This window comes from Zalophus californianus, chromosome 6 (genome assembly GCF_009762305.2).
Source record: "Zalophus californianus isolate mZalCal1 chromosome 6, mZalCal1.pri.v2, whole genome shotgun sequence".
NCBI lineage: Eukaryota > Metazoa > Chordata > Mammalia > Carnivora > Otariidae > Zalophus > Zalophus californianus.
The window spans coordinates 79,513,367-79,531,887 of NC_045600.1; the positions used below are offsets into that span (position 1 = coordinate 79,513,367).

Consider the following 18,521-nt stretch of genomic DNA (forward strand, 5'->3'; position numbering starts at 1 on the left):
AAATTTAGTCTGCTGTAACAAACAGAATACCCTCCAACATGTGCTTGGGGAACACTGATGTGGTAAGCCAGGTAGGAAATTCTCCACACCGAAACTTATTCCTTATTTTATAGGAATCATAACTTGTTTTTGTCCCTCACACTTTAATACAGTAAAATGACTGACTTCCTAGTGCTCGTACACATAAGCCGCCATGTCCATTCTTTAATCCCACGGAGATATGATAAAAGGACCAAATCCTACAGGGATCAAATCCTTCAACATGGGATAAGTGGGTGCAGCTACCCACAACATAGAGGTTTGTGGCCTTGCTTTGACCGAGTGTATCCATCTCAGAACTTTTCTCTTTTTCTGACCACCACCAACAACAAAACAAAACTAACCGAAATGATAAAACTCCATGCCTTGCCTGTTGTCGCAACAATTCCCAGCTCCAAACCCCAGGGTCTTCTCACTCCCCCTCCCCTTCTCTCGGGTCCTTTCCTGCTATCTCCCTTGCCATAACTCAACCAACCCAACAGAACCAGGCAGTTTTAAATTTCAGTTGGGACCTTCGTGACCTGTTAATGAATCTACAGAGAGGAGAAAAACTCACAGTGTTGAGTTATGCCTGGTGTTGCTAGCTGACTTGGAGTCAGAAATGCTTGAAGCGTTAACGTAATTGCAAGAATGTGAAAAATGAAGCGCTGGGCTCCTGAGCAAAGTGAAAGGTCAAAGCGAGCCTCACACACAACAAGTCTTTGGAAGATAGCCTCATTAGACCATTAAGTCTGCTTCTCTTTTACCCCCCTCTTTTGTCCAATGGTTAGGGTGTTTTGTTTTTATTAATAGATACATTTCACCCTTTGTGTTATAGCAGTTAGGGGTGGTAGGGAAGGTGGACTCATTCAAAGCTTTCCAGATTTAACCACCCTGAGAAGTCCATCACCGTGACACGGAACCACAATTAAGCCATTGCACTGCACATCCACAGGATTCATATACAAGCCATCTCCAAAATGCCTTCCAGTTTGGTTTTCTTATGTACAATCTAACTGCTCTAATAAAGACAGCAGATAAGCCTAAACAGATCCAACTGACAAGTTCTTCCACAATTTACCATCCGATAGTTTTCATTTCTGTATCAGTCACAAATAACCCAGATTCTAATTTGGACCTATTCACAGTGAATGGCATCCTAGAAGACAAGTTTCTTCCTATACTCTTCTAGAATACTAGTAATCCAAAATCTGTGGCCAGAAACTTGGAGAAGTCAAGGCACTCACCCTAGATCAACCACCTTCTTTTAAATGCCATATATGACTACAGCTCAGGCTGTTAAACTGTCCTCCACTTGGAAGACTCTCTAATGCTTAAATATTGTGGCCATAAACACAGTCATAATAGAGATGAAATAGACCTAGGAGATCAGACACCATCTAACGTAAAATATTAAAAAGTAAAATCTATACACTTTCCTGGCCTATGTTCAATAATGCATCTTCCCTTAAATTATCATTTTAGCTATAGAAGAGTCATCCTTACCAATGTATAATTGCTCTCTATGCAATAGGTGAGTTTTAAATGGTAAAATTTATTCTAAATTACGCTAGGCTTCCTTGTTATCGGCTGTTGACATCCCCCTTGCCCTCTGATTATTCTGATTTTTAGGATTTGTGACAAAAGTCACCGTGCCAGCTGACTGGAAATGGGGACAAATGACCTAAGAACTTCAAAATCCATCTTCCCAAGATAAAATTCCCTATAAAATTCACACAGTACTTCTAGAGTTCATAAGAACAGATTCTGGCATTTTATGTGCTTTCGAGGCATCACTGCTTGATTACAGAGAACTCCTACAGTTGATATTACAAACAAAATATCCTGCTTATAGAATAATTCAAACTAGTGCAATAATAGCAGCAAAGTAAGCCTGTCATTCTATTTACTCACACACAGAAGTAAAGTGTAGATAACCAAATTTGTAAAAGAATTGGCAGAACTAATCAATTGTTATTGTAATGTCTACTTAAAGATTAGACATCTCACTTTGACTTTTTTTTTTTTTCCTAAAGTAATGTAAGTTGAGAGGAAATACTAACATAGCAGCTCTCTAACCTGCCACTCTCCTGTTTACAGGGAGGGAGATGTGCCGATATCATAAAATACTGAAGTTATTTTAGTTATGTCTACTTTGTACAAGGAAAATGCTTGACCTTTTACCTTGTTCACTGCTGTTGTCTCCACTCTGTGAAGCATGGCCCCCACTGGAGGGCCCCGGGGTGCCTGCTGAGTGGGTGGAGGTTGCATCATCGTGATCTCGCCAAGATGCAGGATTCTGATGTTGGGATGCCAAGAGATTTTTCCACAGTTACCATTTCAGCCATAAATGAAGAAACAAGAGGAAAGGTGCAGAGGGAGACAAAAAATGTATACATATTAGTATTTGTGGAACTAGGCATATAAAGATGCCATACTACGGTATGTTGTCTTTTCAGCGATTGGTACCAAAAGTAAGAAAAGATGCTCCAGAATCTTTATGAGGTGATGGTTAGTTACATCAGTGTCTACATGTGTTTAAACTAATTGAAACAGATTAAAAGGGGTGCATTGCATTATACACAAATTATACCTCAATAAAGTTAATTTCTAAAGTTAGGGAAAAAAGCTTTTTACAAATCTAGAAGTCATTTCTACTCTTGCTGTCTTAATTGGGGCATACTCTTCCAAGAAAGAGGCCAATACACTTGGATACTAATTACAGAACATCTACAAAACTCAATGACTCCTTTAAAAAAAAAAAACAAACAAACCAAAAACCACAGATCCAAGAAAGTACAGGGCGGCCCTTTGCATCTTTCAGGTGCATTGACCTAGACCAACCTGAATGAACTCCGAAAATTACCAACTGATTATATAACCAACAGACAGAGTGATATCAATGAACAAAATGAAGCAACTATGAACAGTCAGCCATCTGGTAAACTGGACGGGACTTCCATGTGAGCTCCACGGAAGCTCTCAATTCACAGGGCAGTGCTTTTTTCCTGGAAGTATGACTTGTTTCAGAGGACATGCGAGGCAAACTGAGAAATTATAGCTCATGCTATGCTGAGTGTATTCTTCTCCTGTTCCTCCTCCCCTTTCCTGATCGTTCCCAATCCCCTGCTGTTGCTTAAAGGAAAACAGGAATTCTAATGTACAGGAAGGACTTTATCAGCACCACATGAAGGCAGGCAAGAGATGGAATTTCCTCTGGCAGAAACGGGGAGTAGGAACTGCACATGAAACAGACCAGCTTAAGGCCAGAACTATACACTTGTCACCTGCATGTGATGACTTCAACTAGAGCCCAAAGATCTCCTGGCAAGCAAATTCTTACGGGAGGTGGGGCAGGGAGATTCTTTGGGGGCAAAACGAAGTAACAACATCAATCTCTCAAAGTACAAGATTTATCCTCACAAGAATTGGTAAATAAGGATTTAGACATGCCTATGGGCAACATGCAAACATCTTGACCATCTGAAAGCAATCTTGCTATGTTGTCATTACATATAGTTTATCCAGAAAAAAAAAAGTCTTTCATTTTCTTCTACATCAACTCTATTGTATATACAGAATATAAAATTTTATCAAAATAAAATAAAAAACCATGGTGAGACAAAATAAGGGACTATACTTATTTGGAACAACAACAACCAAAAACAACCTTCCCCCGCCCCCTACAGGGTCCGCTACAAACTGACTACAAATTAATATCTAGCATTTCTGAGAGATGATGAAATGACCCAAAGCTCTATAGATCAGTAATATCTGTATCAAATAATGCTACTGGCACTGCCATCAGGCTAGCAACTGATTCAAAGGGAAAACCCGAAGCAGAAATCTTGTGACTCTAAGTACAGCACAGGTTTAGATCTCCAAAGGTTATGTTTTAGAAAGGAGATTAGGGAACGGAGTCAAATAAAATGAAAATCAAGGTTCTGTGCTGCCTCTATTAAGACAAAGTCATGCCTGTGATTTCTCTTTTTATCTAAGTTAGAAACCACTCCAAGAGTTTCAAGCTAAAGGCAAACAGAATACAGGGGCTCTTCAAGCTTTGCAGCCTCTTCGCGTCAGCTGTTTGCCGGATGCTAATCAGATAAAGAGCTAGAAGGATTACGTGAAAGAAAGGAAAGAAAGAAAAAGAAAGAAAAAGGAAGGAAGGAAAGAAGGAAGGAAGGAAGAAAAAGAAAGAAAGAAAGAAAAAGAAAGAATAGCATGGCATGAGTTTAGTCCTACAATAACACTGGCTAGAGCCTTCTTTCAGAAAATGAAATAACTGAACCACATTCACCTAGGCTAAACTTTTCAGTGTATACAGCAAGTGATGTTAATTTTATGCACTGCAGGCTTTTTATTAAACAGGCTGCTGTAAAAGCTCCTTATCCCTCATGAAAATTACAATAATTAACTACTAACATCTCAACTATGTTTTAAGGTAAATGTCATCCAACAACTATTATATAATCATTCAAATGAAGCAAGTCTTTCTATTTGGGCACTAGAGTGACTTGAAGCGACTGCTCAAAAGGACTTTCTGCAACTGAAAATACTGGTTTGTCCCTCTCAGTCAAACCTGTACTGAGTTTTTTAAAGACAGACCTCATTAATTTACAATTTAGTGTACTTCTTTCAGTGGTTTTCTGGAGGGGGGGGGTTCTAAACTAAAGGGGTAAAAAATAAGCCACATAAACAAATATTACTTTAAAAGCAACTGAGTCCTCTAAGTGAGGTGGATCTTTGGTTTTCAGCCGTCCTAAAATTTGCTCCTGTTCACTATTTAACATACCATGCCCCTGTCTCTTCTCTCTTCTCCTCCACATCCTCAAAAATGCTGTCCCCAACAAGTGTCATAAGATGTTTATTTCCACAGAGTGTCTCAAGTATTATGACCTTGTTTGAGAGATTGACACAAACTAAGGAGTAACCCTGGCATTCATCTAACTTCAAAGTAGGAAAAACAGATGGATCTCTCTGGGGCTTCAGGGCTGAGGAGTTACCCCAAAGTTGTTCCTATCCAGCTAGACCATGCTGACTCAATCATATACAAAGACAAATGCTGATAATCTGGTCAATAAAAAATTGCTACCTTCCTAGTCATAAAAAATTACAACCTACATGGGTAGATAAAATATAATCCCTTACCCATAATGCTGGGCTTTTTTTCTTAGACTGAAATATTTGTTTGTATCACAACCTCTTTCTTCTTTTTTTTTTCCCCCTCCCTAGATAGTTTCCAAGTTTACATCCTTCAAGAATAACTGCCTGGCTTTCTGCCAAATTATATGCAGAAGTTTAGTGTATCTTGAAACCAAAGTGGCGTATGAAAGCATGTACAACACATGAGGTATGTAGAAAATAAAGAGAAATGCTCTCCGAGTGCACGTGTGTGGGTGAGCACTCAGGTAGATGCACTGCACTCTATATGTCCTGTTCTTCAACCCAAGTATCCTGAAGACACCCGAGGGCAAGGAGTGAACATGTTTCTATTCCCAGTGGCTTTAATAATTGGGAGTCAAATATGGTACTCTTCTTGCTCTTACGTAATTGCGTTAAAGAGCAGTGTTAGCAGGAGAAAAGCAGTGAATACTGAGTGGAACACAATAGAAGGAGATGGAAAATAGATACAAGAAGCTAGGTCTCCAGGGGCAGTATTTTCTATTTGCTGGGCTACAGACTCACAGCTGATAATGCAAGTTGTAATTAATATAAAAGCATGAGACAAGATGGGGAGAGCTTGTAGTGGTGAGACCACAGGAGATCATTCTGCTGCTCTCCTCTGTTTCTCATTTACACACAGCTTTCCCTAGAAAACACAATTCTGCCAGTGTTTTCTCCCTTGAAATTAAAAAAAAATGATTTAGCACCATCATTGAATTTTGCTAAATCTAGGAAAGAGCACAGATAGGAAAGGAGTCTCTGGGCATAGGAAGCAAAACATATGCAGGCCTCTTTTGTTGAGGTTGCAGATACGGTGGAAATTGTAACATTTTACACCCCTATGGCATTCCTGTGGGGACCTGCCCATAGGAAAATAGTAAGTCCTGGTGAATTAGTGGTATTGCCCTGTTTAAATGATTCCACAAAATTCATGGTTCTTCCATTGCAAAAAGACAATGGAGTAAAATGTAGGCGCATTTCTAACTAAAAGCAAAACTGAGTGGTGAAGTAAAATGTACTAGGCTTCAAGGGGGAAAGAAAAAGCCACACTACACAAAGTTCTATCTAAAACTCTTCATGACCCCGAGTGAAAAGATGATTCGATTGATGTGGTGTAGGAGAGAGAGCACTGGATTCGAATTAAGATACCAGGGTGCCACCTCTTACAGATCACATGGCCTTAAGCACATGAAGTGATGAACTTCATTTCCCTGGGACTTGCTTCCTCTAGCTCTTTAAAATTAAGAACTTAGGCAAGATAATCCCTAAGGTCACTTCTACTTCTTATTTCTATTATTAAAAACATGCTTTAAAATAAGCATTTGATTTTCCAGAACCTATACAACTAACATGTGATATATAACAACAAGCCAAAATTTTTATATGAACTTGAACAATACAGTAGACTAATTCGGAAAATGTGCTTGTAGGTAGAAAGCAATAGTAAACATATATAAAGATATTTTAACCAGCAAATGAAGCATGCAAAACTAATCTGACTCGATATGTTTAAACAACAAAGGCAAGATATGCTTGCATCAGTACACATAATTAATAGGTAAATATTTCCTATGACTTTATGATGTTTTAGTTCCTAATTAACATTGTGCAGAAGTTATTTTTTAAAATAAGATGAGGACTTCTATCATGAGGTATTCAAGCCTACAAAAGTTAAAAATGTTAATTGTATGGTTTGAAAAAATGTTGGAATTTCAACTTCATTATTCTAAAGTTGACATAAGAACTCAGGAGAACCACACAGGCTTTCAGAACATGGACTCACTCTTTAAAAATGTAAATAGAGCTGGGGTCTTTCCCTCATCTCCCTGCTTCCACCCTCTATTGAGCTTTGGGAATTAATATGTGAGTAACTCTCAAAGAAGTGGCAAGTACTCTTGCAAATTCCAAAAATGAATTCCAAAAATTAAAAAGAAAAATGGATTCCTCTATTTAACTCAGAAAAAATAGAAATTTCTTGTTTTGTTGGTATAGCATCACATTATAAAATGTCTCCTGTAACTCTGAATTGTGTTGGGATATCCCATAAAACATTCAGTCTGAAAAAAAACAGGAAATCAATTTTTAAAGTATCAAAATTTTAATCTGATAGTGAGTGTCAGTAGTTGTCAAGTGTTTGTTTAATTTCATCTCATCACAGTTACACTGAAAACATACTTCAACGGCACAACTGAAGTGATTTAAATAATATAATTATTTTGAATGGGAAATTGACAGAGGAGCTATCAACCTTCTGAAGCTACACAACAGTAACAACAGAAAACCCATGACCCCCGCCATGTTGAGTTGGTAAAAAGAACTCAGAGGTAGAACTTTCCCGGAATGGGTCCCTGGAGACGTTGGATAACACACCACAAAGTCTAATCCTATCCTAGAACTTAAGAAACTATCTGATAAAATAAATCATTTGTATTATTAATATTATTATCAAATCCCATTATTTCCCCCTTGATATCCTATAGACCAATCACTTAAACCTATCCCTTTCCTCGCTGCCTAATCCCTGCTAACTTTCCAGGTACTAATAGATTTTACCTCTAGACACTTGCCTGTATTCTGTCAGGGACAAGGTTCTTAACCCATTTTTAGACGCTGTACACAGATAAATAAACTTGACATATTCAGAGATGCAAAAGAAAACAACAGCATGTCTTCAGTTAAATTACACAACATAGCAACATAGAAATTTTTTTTCTTTTATTAATCATATTATCAGAGCTAGTCAATTTTAAAGCACCTGTCATTAACTATTAACAGATGAAGTTGTATTTTATTCCCTATACTTAATTCATCCAAAAAATTAATAAATAAGACGAGTTCCTTATGAACATTAATTAGAAATAATAACTGTATGCACTTCAGGCAAATAGAGCTTGGCTCAGAGAATGTATTTCAAACAGATATATTTCATTTATCTAATGTTGATCTAAAGATATGTGATATCTTTAAATGTAAACGTAAAGATATATTTTATTTGTCTGCACTAGATCTAAAATTATGTAAAGCAGAAAATGTGGATATCACCTATTATTTAGAAATACTATAGACTAGGAAAAGCATGAATATTCCACAAGAGTTTTCAAGTTGAAAGTTTTTTTTGAAGAATTGGTTTCTTGACATGTTTATTTTAACATAATAAATTTGAATGTCTGGGAAACTTAACACAAATTGCAGCTGGAAAATAGAGTTCTATTTCCTTTCACCATCTTATTTTCTTCTTCCCAATATTCCAAAGAATACTGTAATAGTTGTTTCCCACCTATAACAATTACTCTGATGTTTAATAATATAAAATAAACTATGTTATAATTCAAAAATGTAAGCATTCATTATGAATTTACTAAAAACAACAAAATCGGAGCCAATGTTGCAATTTTATTTTCTATTTAATTCCAAACCTCCTTCTATCATCATGCCCATCATGTAAATGTCGATAATAAATGAACGAGTTCAGTATCTTTAATGAACATACCGTACAAAAGGTTAGGACACCCGGGTTGTTTTTTTATCAATGTTACATCAGATTATTTACATAAAATTACACAATGTGAAATCAGCATGACAACAGCTGATTTACTGTGTAATAGTATATAAAACTCATTCTTAAAAGCCTGCCAAAAATACTTGCTTTCAAGATATTTGTAGCAATTACTTTCCTTCAGTTTTATTTTGAAATTTTTCCTATAATAGAAGTCTATTTTGGCACCTAATATTTTGTTCCTGACGCTTTTCTCTCTGCTTTCCACTATACAAAATTATGCACTTATTCTTTCTTTTCTCTCTTTCACTATCTCTCTCTCCTTGCCTGATCCTTCCTTAAACACACACACACACACACACACACACACACACTGCAGCTTGATACCACTTAATAAGTATAGAGGTGTCTGTGTTTTGGGGGCGTCAAACAGCTGTCACAAACTGTCACCTCCACAAGAGAAACCTTGGCACACAACAAATTAAACTACACTTCTTTTTTAGCTGTCATTATTCATAGCCAATAAGTTGAAATGCTCTCGGCATTTCATGTGCAAATAAAACCATGAGGAAGCGCAGTAGATCAGAATAGTGGGCCAACAGATAAAACAGAGAAAACAACACGCTGTCTCAGTCCTTCTGAAGTGGCTCATCATCACCCCTGCACCAGCGTGCACCAAATGAGATCCAGCCTGGGGCAATGTATTAAATATGCATATCAAAGCAAATGAAAAAATAAACCTGGAGATTCAAATTGGGCACATTTACATGCTGAAAATGTCCCACTCATACCACTTTTCAGGTAGTAGTTCTGGGGTATTTTCCCCTTTTTTGGTGGGGGGGGAGGGTGAAGGGAGGGTGTACTTGCAGAAGAGGCAGACACGTAAGAGAATTCATTTTGTAGAGGGATGCTTGGAAATGAATATAACCAATGTACTTCTGGTACAAAAATATCAAAAATGGTGAAAACTCTACAAGGTTTTCTCTCCCCTCCCGCATAAAATTCAAATCTGCAGCAAATCTCGCCATTTCCCACTCGGTGTGCCTGGTGGAACAAATTAGTGCTTCCTTTCAAAACAAATAGCAGGGGGCTAAAGTAAAAATGTTATAGTTCAGATCTCTAGGAAATAAAAGGCTTTAAATTATGATGCCCAATGAGGTGGCAAGCCCTCATGGGTTCAAAATAAATCAGTTGTCATCTTTACTTGATTGGGGGCCTGAAGAAGAGCAACAAATGTTACAGTTGACTCTTTTATCCAAAGCTGATGATTGTTAAATTATTAAAGCGCTATCCTCTTAGGTACCACTTCCTTTTTGAGTGTAATTTAAATATTACAATAGTTTCATAAATTGGCACTGTATATCAGCCAATACTCTGAACAGCCGAGTTTATCTTCTCTCTTCTATGTAAACATCGGCATGTTCTAGTTACGTACATCCACTTGAAAAACAGTTGCCAAGAAACTATTCTAGAAAACCAAGTAGTCGAGACCCCTGGAAATGTCATGAGAAACGTTTTTTGGCTGCAGATAACTGTGAACCTCTCATCCTACAAAGCATGTAACTAGATTCCTTCTCATTCCCCCAACATTGCAGGCTGCATTTGAATTGAGAAACAGGAAGCAATGAAAATAAACAAATAAATTACAACAACAACAAATATTTCTAAGGGAGTGTCATGCCTTGTGGACAACAACCACACATCATATAGCCACATATCACCAAGTAAACTTTCCATAGCTGCTTGCTGCAACCTTTTGATTTCAGTTAATACACTCAAATACAAAAGAGCCCCTCAAAGTTCCCCCCATCATGATGGAAAAAGCCAAGAGTAAAGATAGCCACACGAGCTTTCAATGCCATAGTATTTATTCTGTATCAGAACTAGACAACCAAGACTGAGGTTTTCTTTCCTTTTTTTTTTTTTTTAACTTTTGTTCTTAGGCTGGCTTTCCATACAGTACAAAGGCTCATAATCAAAATTAAAATGACTGCATATTTTCAAAACTTTATTTTGGAGGGTGGGGGGAGATAAAGACCCTCACAGAAGGTTTATTCTCAAGGCATCTCAACCCATTCCTCTTAACACCCAGGAATGGGGGGGGGAGAGCTGGTGGTAATGATAAAAACTGCCTTCAAGCCTCGAAACCTGTTTAACTCCACAAAGTGTAAGTTAATATTTCAGCCAGCAAGTTATTAGACTATAGCCTATATCACTTAGGTTGTAAGCTCAATTGAATATAATCTATAGACACCCTGTCCCCTGCCCCCGGCTTGAGTTCCTATAAATAAACTGCTGTTCACACCCACTCTTTAACCTCCCCACTCTTGCCTTTCCTACCAGCTGCAATCTTTCTTTGCTTCTTTTTCAAATTTTCAGTCCCACTACATATGCTTTCTTTCTCTTTCTTTCTTTCTTTCTTTCTTTCTTTCTTTCTTTCTTTCTTTCTTTCTTTCTTTCTTTCTCTTTTCTTTTCTTTTCTTTTCTTTTTAGCATCAGACTCCCTAAATCGGTTCCAAAATAGGATTAAAAACAAAGAATAGAAAGAAATCTCCCATCCTGGCCTGACATACACAGTCACTCCTTACTATATTCTGTCTTCATTCACCAACTGTTTAAGTGTTAAAATTCAACCACGAACCTATGGTTACTCAATCGCAATTCCCTTCAGCTTTCTGTAATACATTGTTAATAACTGTTTCATCAAAGTTACTGTCTTTTATTATGAAGATGCTTCAGGCACTTGGCAATAAGTCCATATACTGACAATAAGTTTCTATAGAGCAAGAGCTCAGAGAATTGTAATGTGTTCACTCCTTCTTTTATTTCTAATGCAATGCAAGATTGCCAATAATTCTCAGGACTGTCATCTCTGTGAGAGACTGGGAAATCGGCCCTCCCTCCCCGGTTCCTCTTGTCTAGTTCTCTCTCTCCCCCACCCTGTCCAGCTAGCTGACTTGCCCCTCTGTCCAGGCTGCACTGATTACACAGAGCTGAGAAAGCAGAAAAGGCAGCAGTCACCATATCAAACAGACAATTTGCTAACACTCAAGCCACCAAATCCAGGAAACTTTACACATTAAGAGCACAAATCACTCTATCAACTCCCTGGTTTCTTTGGTTCTCCACATAAATAAGGAGAGGGGCCAGGAAAGGGCAAACGAAGATGAAGGGTATGGCAGAGGTAGTGACAAAGGGAGAAAAGACCCCCAAAGAGACCAGATCATTTAAAAAGAAAACTAAGTTTAAGCTTAGCTAAATGTTACAACACGTTTTTTTTTTTTTTTTTTTTTTTTTTTTTTTTTTTTTTTTTAATGCTTTACCCAGTGGTCTCAAAAGAATGCCAAAGGGCTCTCAGACTTACATGGTCAGCGAGATTTGTAGAGGAGCCTGAAAGTTCTTCATGATCTGACTTGGAGCTGCCGTCTCTTTCATCAATGACAAGGTCGATGGGCATCTTCCCCTTCAAACAGCTAATGTACCGATGGCAGAAGTTATCACACAGTTCGTGGACCTAAAAGGAGGGTCATGGTGGAGGGTTCAGCTCATATTGTTGTTGTTATTGTTTTGTTTCATTTTTAAAGGGTAAAAAATCAGGTTACAAGGTTACATTTGGAAAGAGCAACAGTGCAATGTCTTCCAAACTAACTCTAATTAATGGGTGTAATACTTGAAGGCAAGGAAACAATAGAGCAATTGTTGCAGCAGATATTATTCTCCAGAGACTTCCCTGAGCAACAAGTTACAATAAAGAGAGAAGAAACAGGACTGGAAATAACTGGGCTCAGACTGGGAGTCCAAGGGGGAAAATCCGATTTGATGATAACATCAAAACGTTAGAACGCTGGAACTGGGAATAGCATTGGCATTTGCGATTCAATAAGCTAAGAGTTTTGCATGTTTCCAGGGGACAGTGATTGAGCTGCAGAGCAATGTAAAGACACCCCAGCGAGGATGATTCCCTCTGCTTGCACCTAACACTCACTCTGGTCTGAGGGTGAGCTAAGCTAATAGAGACGCAAGCAGGCTGAATGTCCAGTAACACAAATGGTTTGCTGCATTTCAAAATAATCCTGAATGCCTGGGGGAGAGGCGCGAGGGGGTGGGACAGGGGAGCAGGCAGGGCTGTCCTAATTCACCCATCCTCTGAGCCTCTGGGTTGAGCAGCAATTCGAAGGAAGGACATGGTAACAAGTTGCTCAAAGCCTCCAGGTGCTCAATCCCTCAGACTGGAAGTTTTGTTAAAGACATCCCAACTCAACTGAGAAAGGAAAGTGGCTAAATCAAAATGGGGAGTGTCATTTCCTGCTTACCTTTTCTAACTCCAAAAGATGAAACCTTAGTACTTGTATTGCTTGTATCATCTGAAAGAAAAGTTTGAGTGTGGAGTTAAGGCTCTGTGACTCAGAAGTCCTGAGTTGGGGGTGGGGGGTGGTGGTGAGGGAACTGAGCTGGGGAGAAGACGCCGGCAAGTGGCCAGGCAAAACCCACACATCAAGAAATCGTCAGAAAAACCAAGTGATTACTGATCATCTCTGCCTCATTGGCCACGGGGTAGGAATCTGACTCAACCTGAGCCGAAGCATCTAGTATCTTTGCCCCCTGTGTTCACTGAGCTATTTGTAAGGACTGCTTTCCTAGGGCCAGGCCTTCTTTCTCCGCCTGAGTCTTTAACCGTCCCCTCTCTCGACCTCAGGCCAAATTAAAAAAAAAAAAAAAAAAAAAAAATCCGCTTCTTCGGAGAGAGAAAGCTTTTTAGAACAGCACACCCTGCGAAATCCGTCCTTACTGAAGAAGGAAATACTCAAGATGAATGGTGAAGCAAGGCCTTTGAAAGCGGATTTAAGTACTTTTAATATTGAAATTGTGCAAATTAGCAAAAGAATCGCACCTAAAAGTGGCCTGCGCCCGCCTGCCCCATACCTCCCTCCCCCCATCTCCCCGCCCGCCCTCCGCTGCTGCTGAGCCCGCGGTTACTTCCTTCGGGTGAGCTGCCGGGGGTTCGGCTGCCTACCCTGGCAAACAGAGGAAATAACTCACTTCTCGCAGCCTCGCTCCCGGGGCGAGACCTGGGACTCATCCCCTGCTCACACTCTGGGCGCTGTGTCCCCGCCTGCTGCTCCCTGGCCTCCACTTTCCCTGACGTCCATTCCACCCCTCACCTCCCATCGCCCATGCAGGGGCTCTAAGCTGTTCCCTCTTCCTCCCTGTCGCTCTTGAGCTTCAAAAGAGGACTCTGCTCCAACTCCCCGGAGCTCCAGGGGGGAAAGTGGGTGCTTCTAGGCAAGGTGGGGTGGGGTGGGGGAGCAGGCTGGGGAGAGGCAAGAAACGGTGAGCCTTACCAAATTGTCCAGCTCTGGATTTGAGGAAAAAAGTGGCTTTTCAGCGCGAACCTGTAAGAAGCAGGGAAAGTCAACATGAATGACCGCCCCAACTTAAAAGAAGAAAAACGCTGTCACGGACTAAACCATCTGAATGGGTACGGTGGAAGGGCAGTGGCGGAGAAGAGGAGAGGGGCTTTCGTAAAATACACGAACCAAACTAATGCCTTAAATTAGTGGGTTCGGTTGAAAAAGTACTGGGGCCTTCCACTCCTAGCCCCATTAAGGGGCACCTGGAACTGCTAAGCTGTTGCTGGGAACTCAGGGCCGTTCTCTGGGCCTGAGTACCCCCTCATCCAGCTGTCTAAGGGGCTGTGGCTCTCAGCCTCCCTCACCTTAGCGCCCCGCGTAGACCGCCCCATGAGGCGCCCAGCTTCCTTCCCTCCCAGGCACTCTCGGGTCCCTCACAGCCCCTATCCCCAATACTTGTTCAAGTAGCTTCAGGCGGGGGAAAAGGCCAAGCCCCAGATTAGGAGCAGGTCAACTTTAATTCGAGGGTCGAGCCCCTGTATTCCTGGCTGGGGGGAAAAACAAACACCCATATTTATCTCCGCTTCCAATTCGCCTCCAGGCTCAGGGATGGGGAGGAGGCAAAGAGCACGAACTGGGCCAGAGGAACAGATCGGGTGTCCCGGCCTTTTCCTCCTCTTTCATGTAAAGCTCGGAGGAAAGGGGAGGAGGAGTGAGGGTCTGCAGGAGGGTGAGTGGGTCAAGAAGGTTGGACCTGCTTGGCGAAGACCGCGATGTCCTCATTGAAGGAGTCGGAGGAGCAGACGTCTCCGCCGGCCACTCCGGGTTCCCGGGGAGTGCAGGTCGCCAGCTCGCACTTCTCAAAGACCAGAGCTAACAGAGGAAACAACGGGTGCCTAACGGGCAGCGCCACGCAGAGACACACACACGGAGACGGGGTGCAGAGGGGAAGGAGCAAGAACTGTAATCAACAAGTTTGGAGGGTTCGGATTCCTTCTTTAATAAAACAGGCACGCATCACACTTTACAACCCTTCCTTAGCCAGCCGAGCCTGGGCCAGAAACAGAAAGGAAAAACGGCCTGGCCCTTTCCCTCAGCTCAGGAGTCCCTCGGATCTAGTCGGAGAAGCCCCTGGCCACTTCAGCCCGCCAAGTAAGAAAAGCCTCAGTTGTAAGTAATGAAACATCCAAGCAGCTCAGTCAGTCTGGAGCCCGGAGTTGATCCAGACGCAATCCCCACACTTACAGAGGCCGCGGAACCAACCCCCTGATACCCAGTCCTGACCTCTCAAGAAAGGAACACTCTCTGAAATTTAAAAAAAAAAAAATGCTTTAACTCTCCATATTAATGGTTATTTCGAAGGAGGCCGAAGGCTTCACTATATATATATAATATATATATATATTATATATATATCCGAAGTGATATTTCCTAAACCTAAATCGGAGAGAGTGCTCTTCCAACCTCTTCACCCCCTTGCCTTATAAACTTGTTTGCTTTACTTCTAGTAAAGCCCGTGTGTGGGGGCCAAAATAATAGGAATGTTAAACGCCCAAGAGCTTCCTTCCAAAGACCACATTTCTCCAGCAGGCAAAAATAAATAAATCGAGTGTTAAAACTTGGAAGTGTGCGTGCGCGTCTGCCCTTTGTGTTCCTCCGGGCGGCTTAGCTACACTTCGGGATGCTTGCGGCCTCTGGCTTCAGGCTCAGTTGCCGTTTACCAACCGTCCCCTCCCCTCGGCAAACCGCCGCCTTCCCCACCTCCTCTCAACTGGGAGAGCACCAGTGGTACACTTTTGGACCGTGCACCTCCAACCCTCTCCGAGTTCCCTCAGAATATAAAATATGGAATTTCCAGCCATCTCCCTCACTCCTCCTAAGAGCAGCTAGCTCTATGCAAGCCACAGTCCCTTCCACCCCGCTGCACTTCAAGGTCTACCCCTTTATTTACAGAGAATTAAGAAGTGGGTGATTAGGACTTCCTGGCCGACAGAAGCAGCCCTGATCCCAGCTCAAGCTGCATTTAGTGACTCCCAGACTCTCGGTAGGAAACAGAAGAGGAAAAACAAAACAAAACAAAACAAAAACAAAAACAAACCAAAAAAAAAAAAAAAAACCACCCAAAGTTGCTCCTCATCGGCAGGAAACTTTCTCCTTCGTCAAGGCCTCTGTTAGGGGGGCCTGGAAGGACCAGTTCTGCGTCCTTTGGCCAGGAATCCCATCCTTGGGGAGAAGGCCCTGGCAAGATTCTCAGGACTCAGTCACTCTGGGCTGTGGGGTCCGGAGTGACCGGGCCATGGGGGTGGAGGAAGCTTTATCTTTCGGGGACTTACACTTAAGGCGAAGAAGAGCAGGCCCCCTTCTCTGTCCTTTCTGAAGGCAAGCGGTTCCCACCCCCCTCCCCCGCAGAAATAACTCCCCACTTAGTCGACCATCCCCTAAACCCCCACAGAGACGAACACACACTCGCACTCACAAACAGTATGCCGGGTCGGGAGGAGGGGGGTTGGTTTACCCATAGATCGCGTCCTTGTCCCGCTTCAAGGCGTCGTTGACAGCGGATCCCATGCTGGCCGGCATGACATTGGGGTGCGGGGCGTGCGCGCCGTAGTGCTGCGTGGCGTGGAGCGGCGGCCCGTGGTTCAGGTGGTGAACCGGAGGAATCGGCCGCGGCGCATGAGGGTCTCCGTACATGGAAGCAGGCACCCCTACTCCGTCCATCCCGCCGTAATGGGGCAGCTCATCGTACTGTCGGAACCCGGCAAGGGGGAGGGGGGCACGGGAGGTGAGGGAGAGCCGAGGGGGAAGAGAAAAAGAAGATGGGAGAAAAAAGCAAGGAGAGAAGTGAGAAAAGGAATAGAGGTGGGGGGGGAAGCGGGGGAGAAAGACGAAGGGAAGAGGGAGCAGGCAGGGGGGAGAGAGAGAGAGAGAGAGAGAGGGAGAAATAAAAACAAAGTCAGAAAGGAGAAAAGTACCGAGCACGAGTTGAACACACAGAAACCAAACAAGCCGAAACAACGAGTTGAAAGTTGCGGGGGGAAATGTTTTTAAAATTTAAAATGAAAAAGTATGAACCAAGAGCAGCGTTTAGAGTAGGGAGAGGAGGGCAGTGAGGCCAGGGACTGAGGGGGCGCCGGGAGGTCCCGCTCGGGCCGGAGGCAGCAGAACCGTAGCGAGCCAACCGAGGGAGAAGTGGAGTTAGTGTGAGGAGGAAGCCCAGGATCCCACCCCTAACCCCCCTTCACCTCCTCCCGAGGATCCAATAAATCAAAAGGCGAAATGAAACAAAATAAAGAGAAGAAAAACGCTAATAATCAGGAGGAGAACGCCGAGGACGAGGGAATACTGGGGCCAGTGCCTCCCCGGGGGCAGGGAGCGGAGGGGAGGGGGGAATAACGTGAAAGTTACCAGAAACATTATTTAGCAGCGGATTCCCTGCGTCCTTGTCAATTTCAGAGACAAAACAAGCAGCCCAGGCTAGTCTAGGCGGCGGCGCAGCGGCTGCGGCAGCGCGGCCCCAGCGGCGGCCCCGGCGGCGGCGGCGGCTCCTACGCAGCCCGTGCCCGCCCCGAGCCGCGGGAGCAGCGGCGGCAGCGGCGCAGCAGCGGCAGCGGCGGCAGCAGGAGAACCGGGGGAATCGCGCTGCTGGGGTAAAAGCTGGAGCGAGGCGAAAGCGTGTAACAATTGCACACGCACACACACCACTCACACGCACTCGCCGCCCGCCCGCTCGCACAGCGCTGGAACACGCGCGCCCAGACACGCACACACGCACGCACACACACACTCGCACACACGCAGAGGCACGGGGGGGAAAGCCGATGAATAATTTTGCTGCTATTTTTTTAAATACTGGCCGCCATCATCAAGCAGCGAGCAGCAGCAGCGTTGAAGGGAGAGAAGGCATCGGGACAGGCCCCTCTTAGGAGAGGATTTATATCTAGGTAAGTGTTGGAGATTTAAACCTACCCTTTGCGCCATCAGTCTGCGCTCCAATAAACTCCTGGATGTGTCGTATATTTAATATCCCAGTCCGGATAAGAAAGTGATCTAGGCTGAAGATTCCTTTTTTTTTTTCCAAACCAAAAAGACTTCTCCCAATTCTCCAATATGTTATTTTTAGGGGAAAAAAAAAAAGCCCAGGCAAGACAACGAAGAGTTTTTTTTTTCTGTGATATTTCTTCTTTTTCTCTTTTTTCCTCTTCTTCCTCCTCCTCCTGATCTTCCTCCTCCTCCTCCACCTCCTCCTCCTCCCCCCTCCCCTCCTCCTCCTTTTCGGTCCTCCTTTCCCCCTCTTTCTCTTCTCTTCCCCTCAGTTGGAAAAAAAAAAAAAAAAAGAAAGAAAAGAAAAAGAAGAAAAAGAAGAAAAAAAATTGTCAAGCCCCCGAACTGAAGGTTACGAGCGGCCCGTCAGCAGCCCACATGTAACCGAACTGTCGTGTTTCATGGCTTTTTGCCACTCCAGCTGTCAATCAAAGCCCGGAATGTCAAGG

The 18,521-nt window shown here is 42.7% G+C and overlaps 1 protein-coding gene across 9 annotated transcripts in view; it reads right to left on the bottom strand.

Annotated features, from left to right (window-relative positions):
* The window catches only part of MEIS2 (Meis homeobox 2), a 203,187-nt gene extending 184,911 nt beyond the window's left edge, over positions 1-18,276 (bottom strand). For 4 of the 9 annotated variants that reach the window (XM_027570458.1, XM_027570456.1, XM_027570463.1 and 1 more), the window contains exons 1-7: positions 17,998-18,276; positions 16,544-16,776; positions 14,783-14,924; positions 14,020-14,070; positions 12,991-13,041; positions 12,042-12,191; positions 2,203-2,317 (exon numbers count right to left, since the gene is read on the bottom strand). In XM_027570458.1, coding sequence (XP_027426259.1) covers positions 2,203-2,317; positions 12,042-12,191; positions 12,991-13,041; positions 14,020-14,070; positions 14,783-14,924; positions 16,544-16,776; positions 17,998-18,009 — 754 coding nt within the window. In that variant the 5' untranslated portion in view covers positions 18,010-18,276. Of the gene's footprint in view, positions 1-2,202; positions 2,318-12,041; positions 12,192-12,990; positions 13,042-14,019; positions 14,071-14,782; positions 14,925-16,543; positions 16,777-17,436; positions 17,693-17,737; positions 17,770-17,997 lie in introns of those variants that run through there. The other 5 variants (XM_027570460.1, XM_027570457.2, XM_027570462.2 and 2 more) reach the window with 5 other exon arrangements.
* Positions 18,277-18,521: the final 245 nt, after the last annotated feature.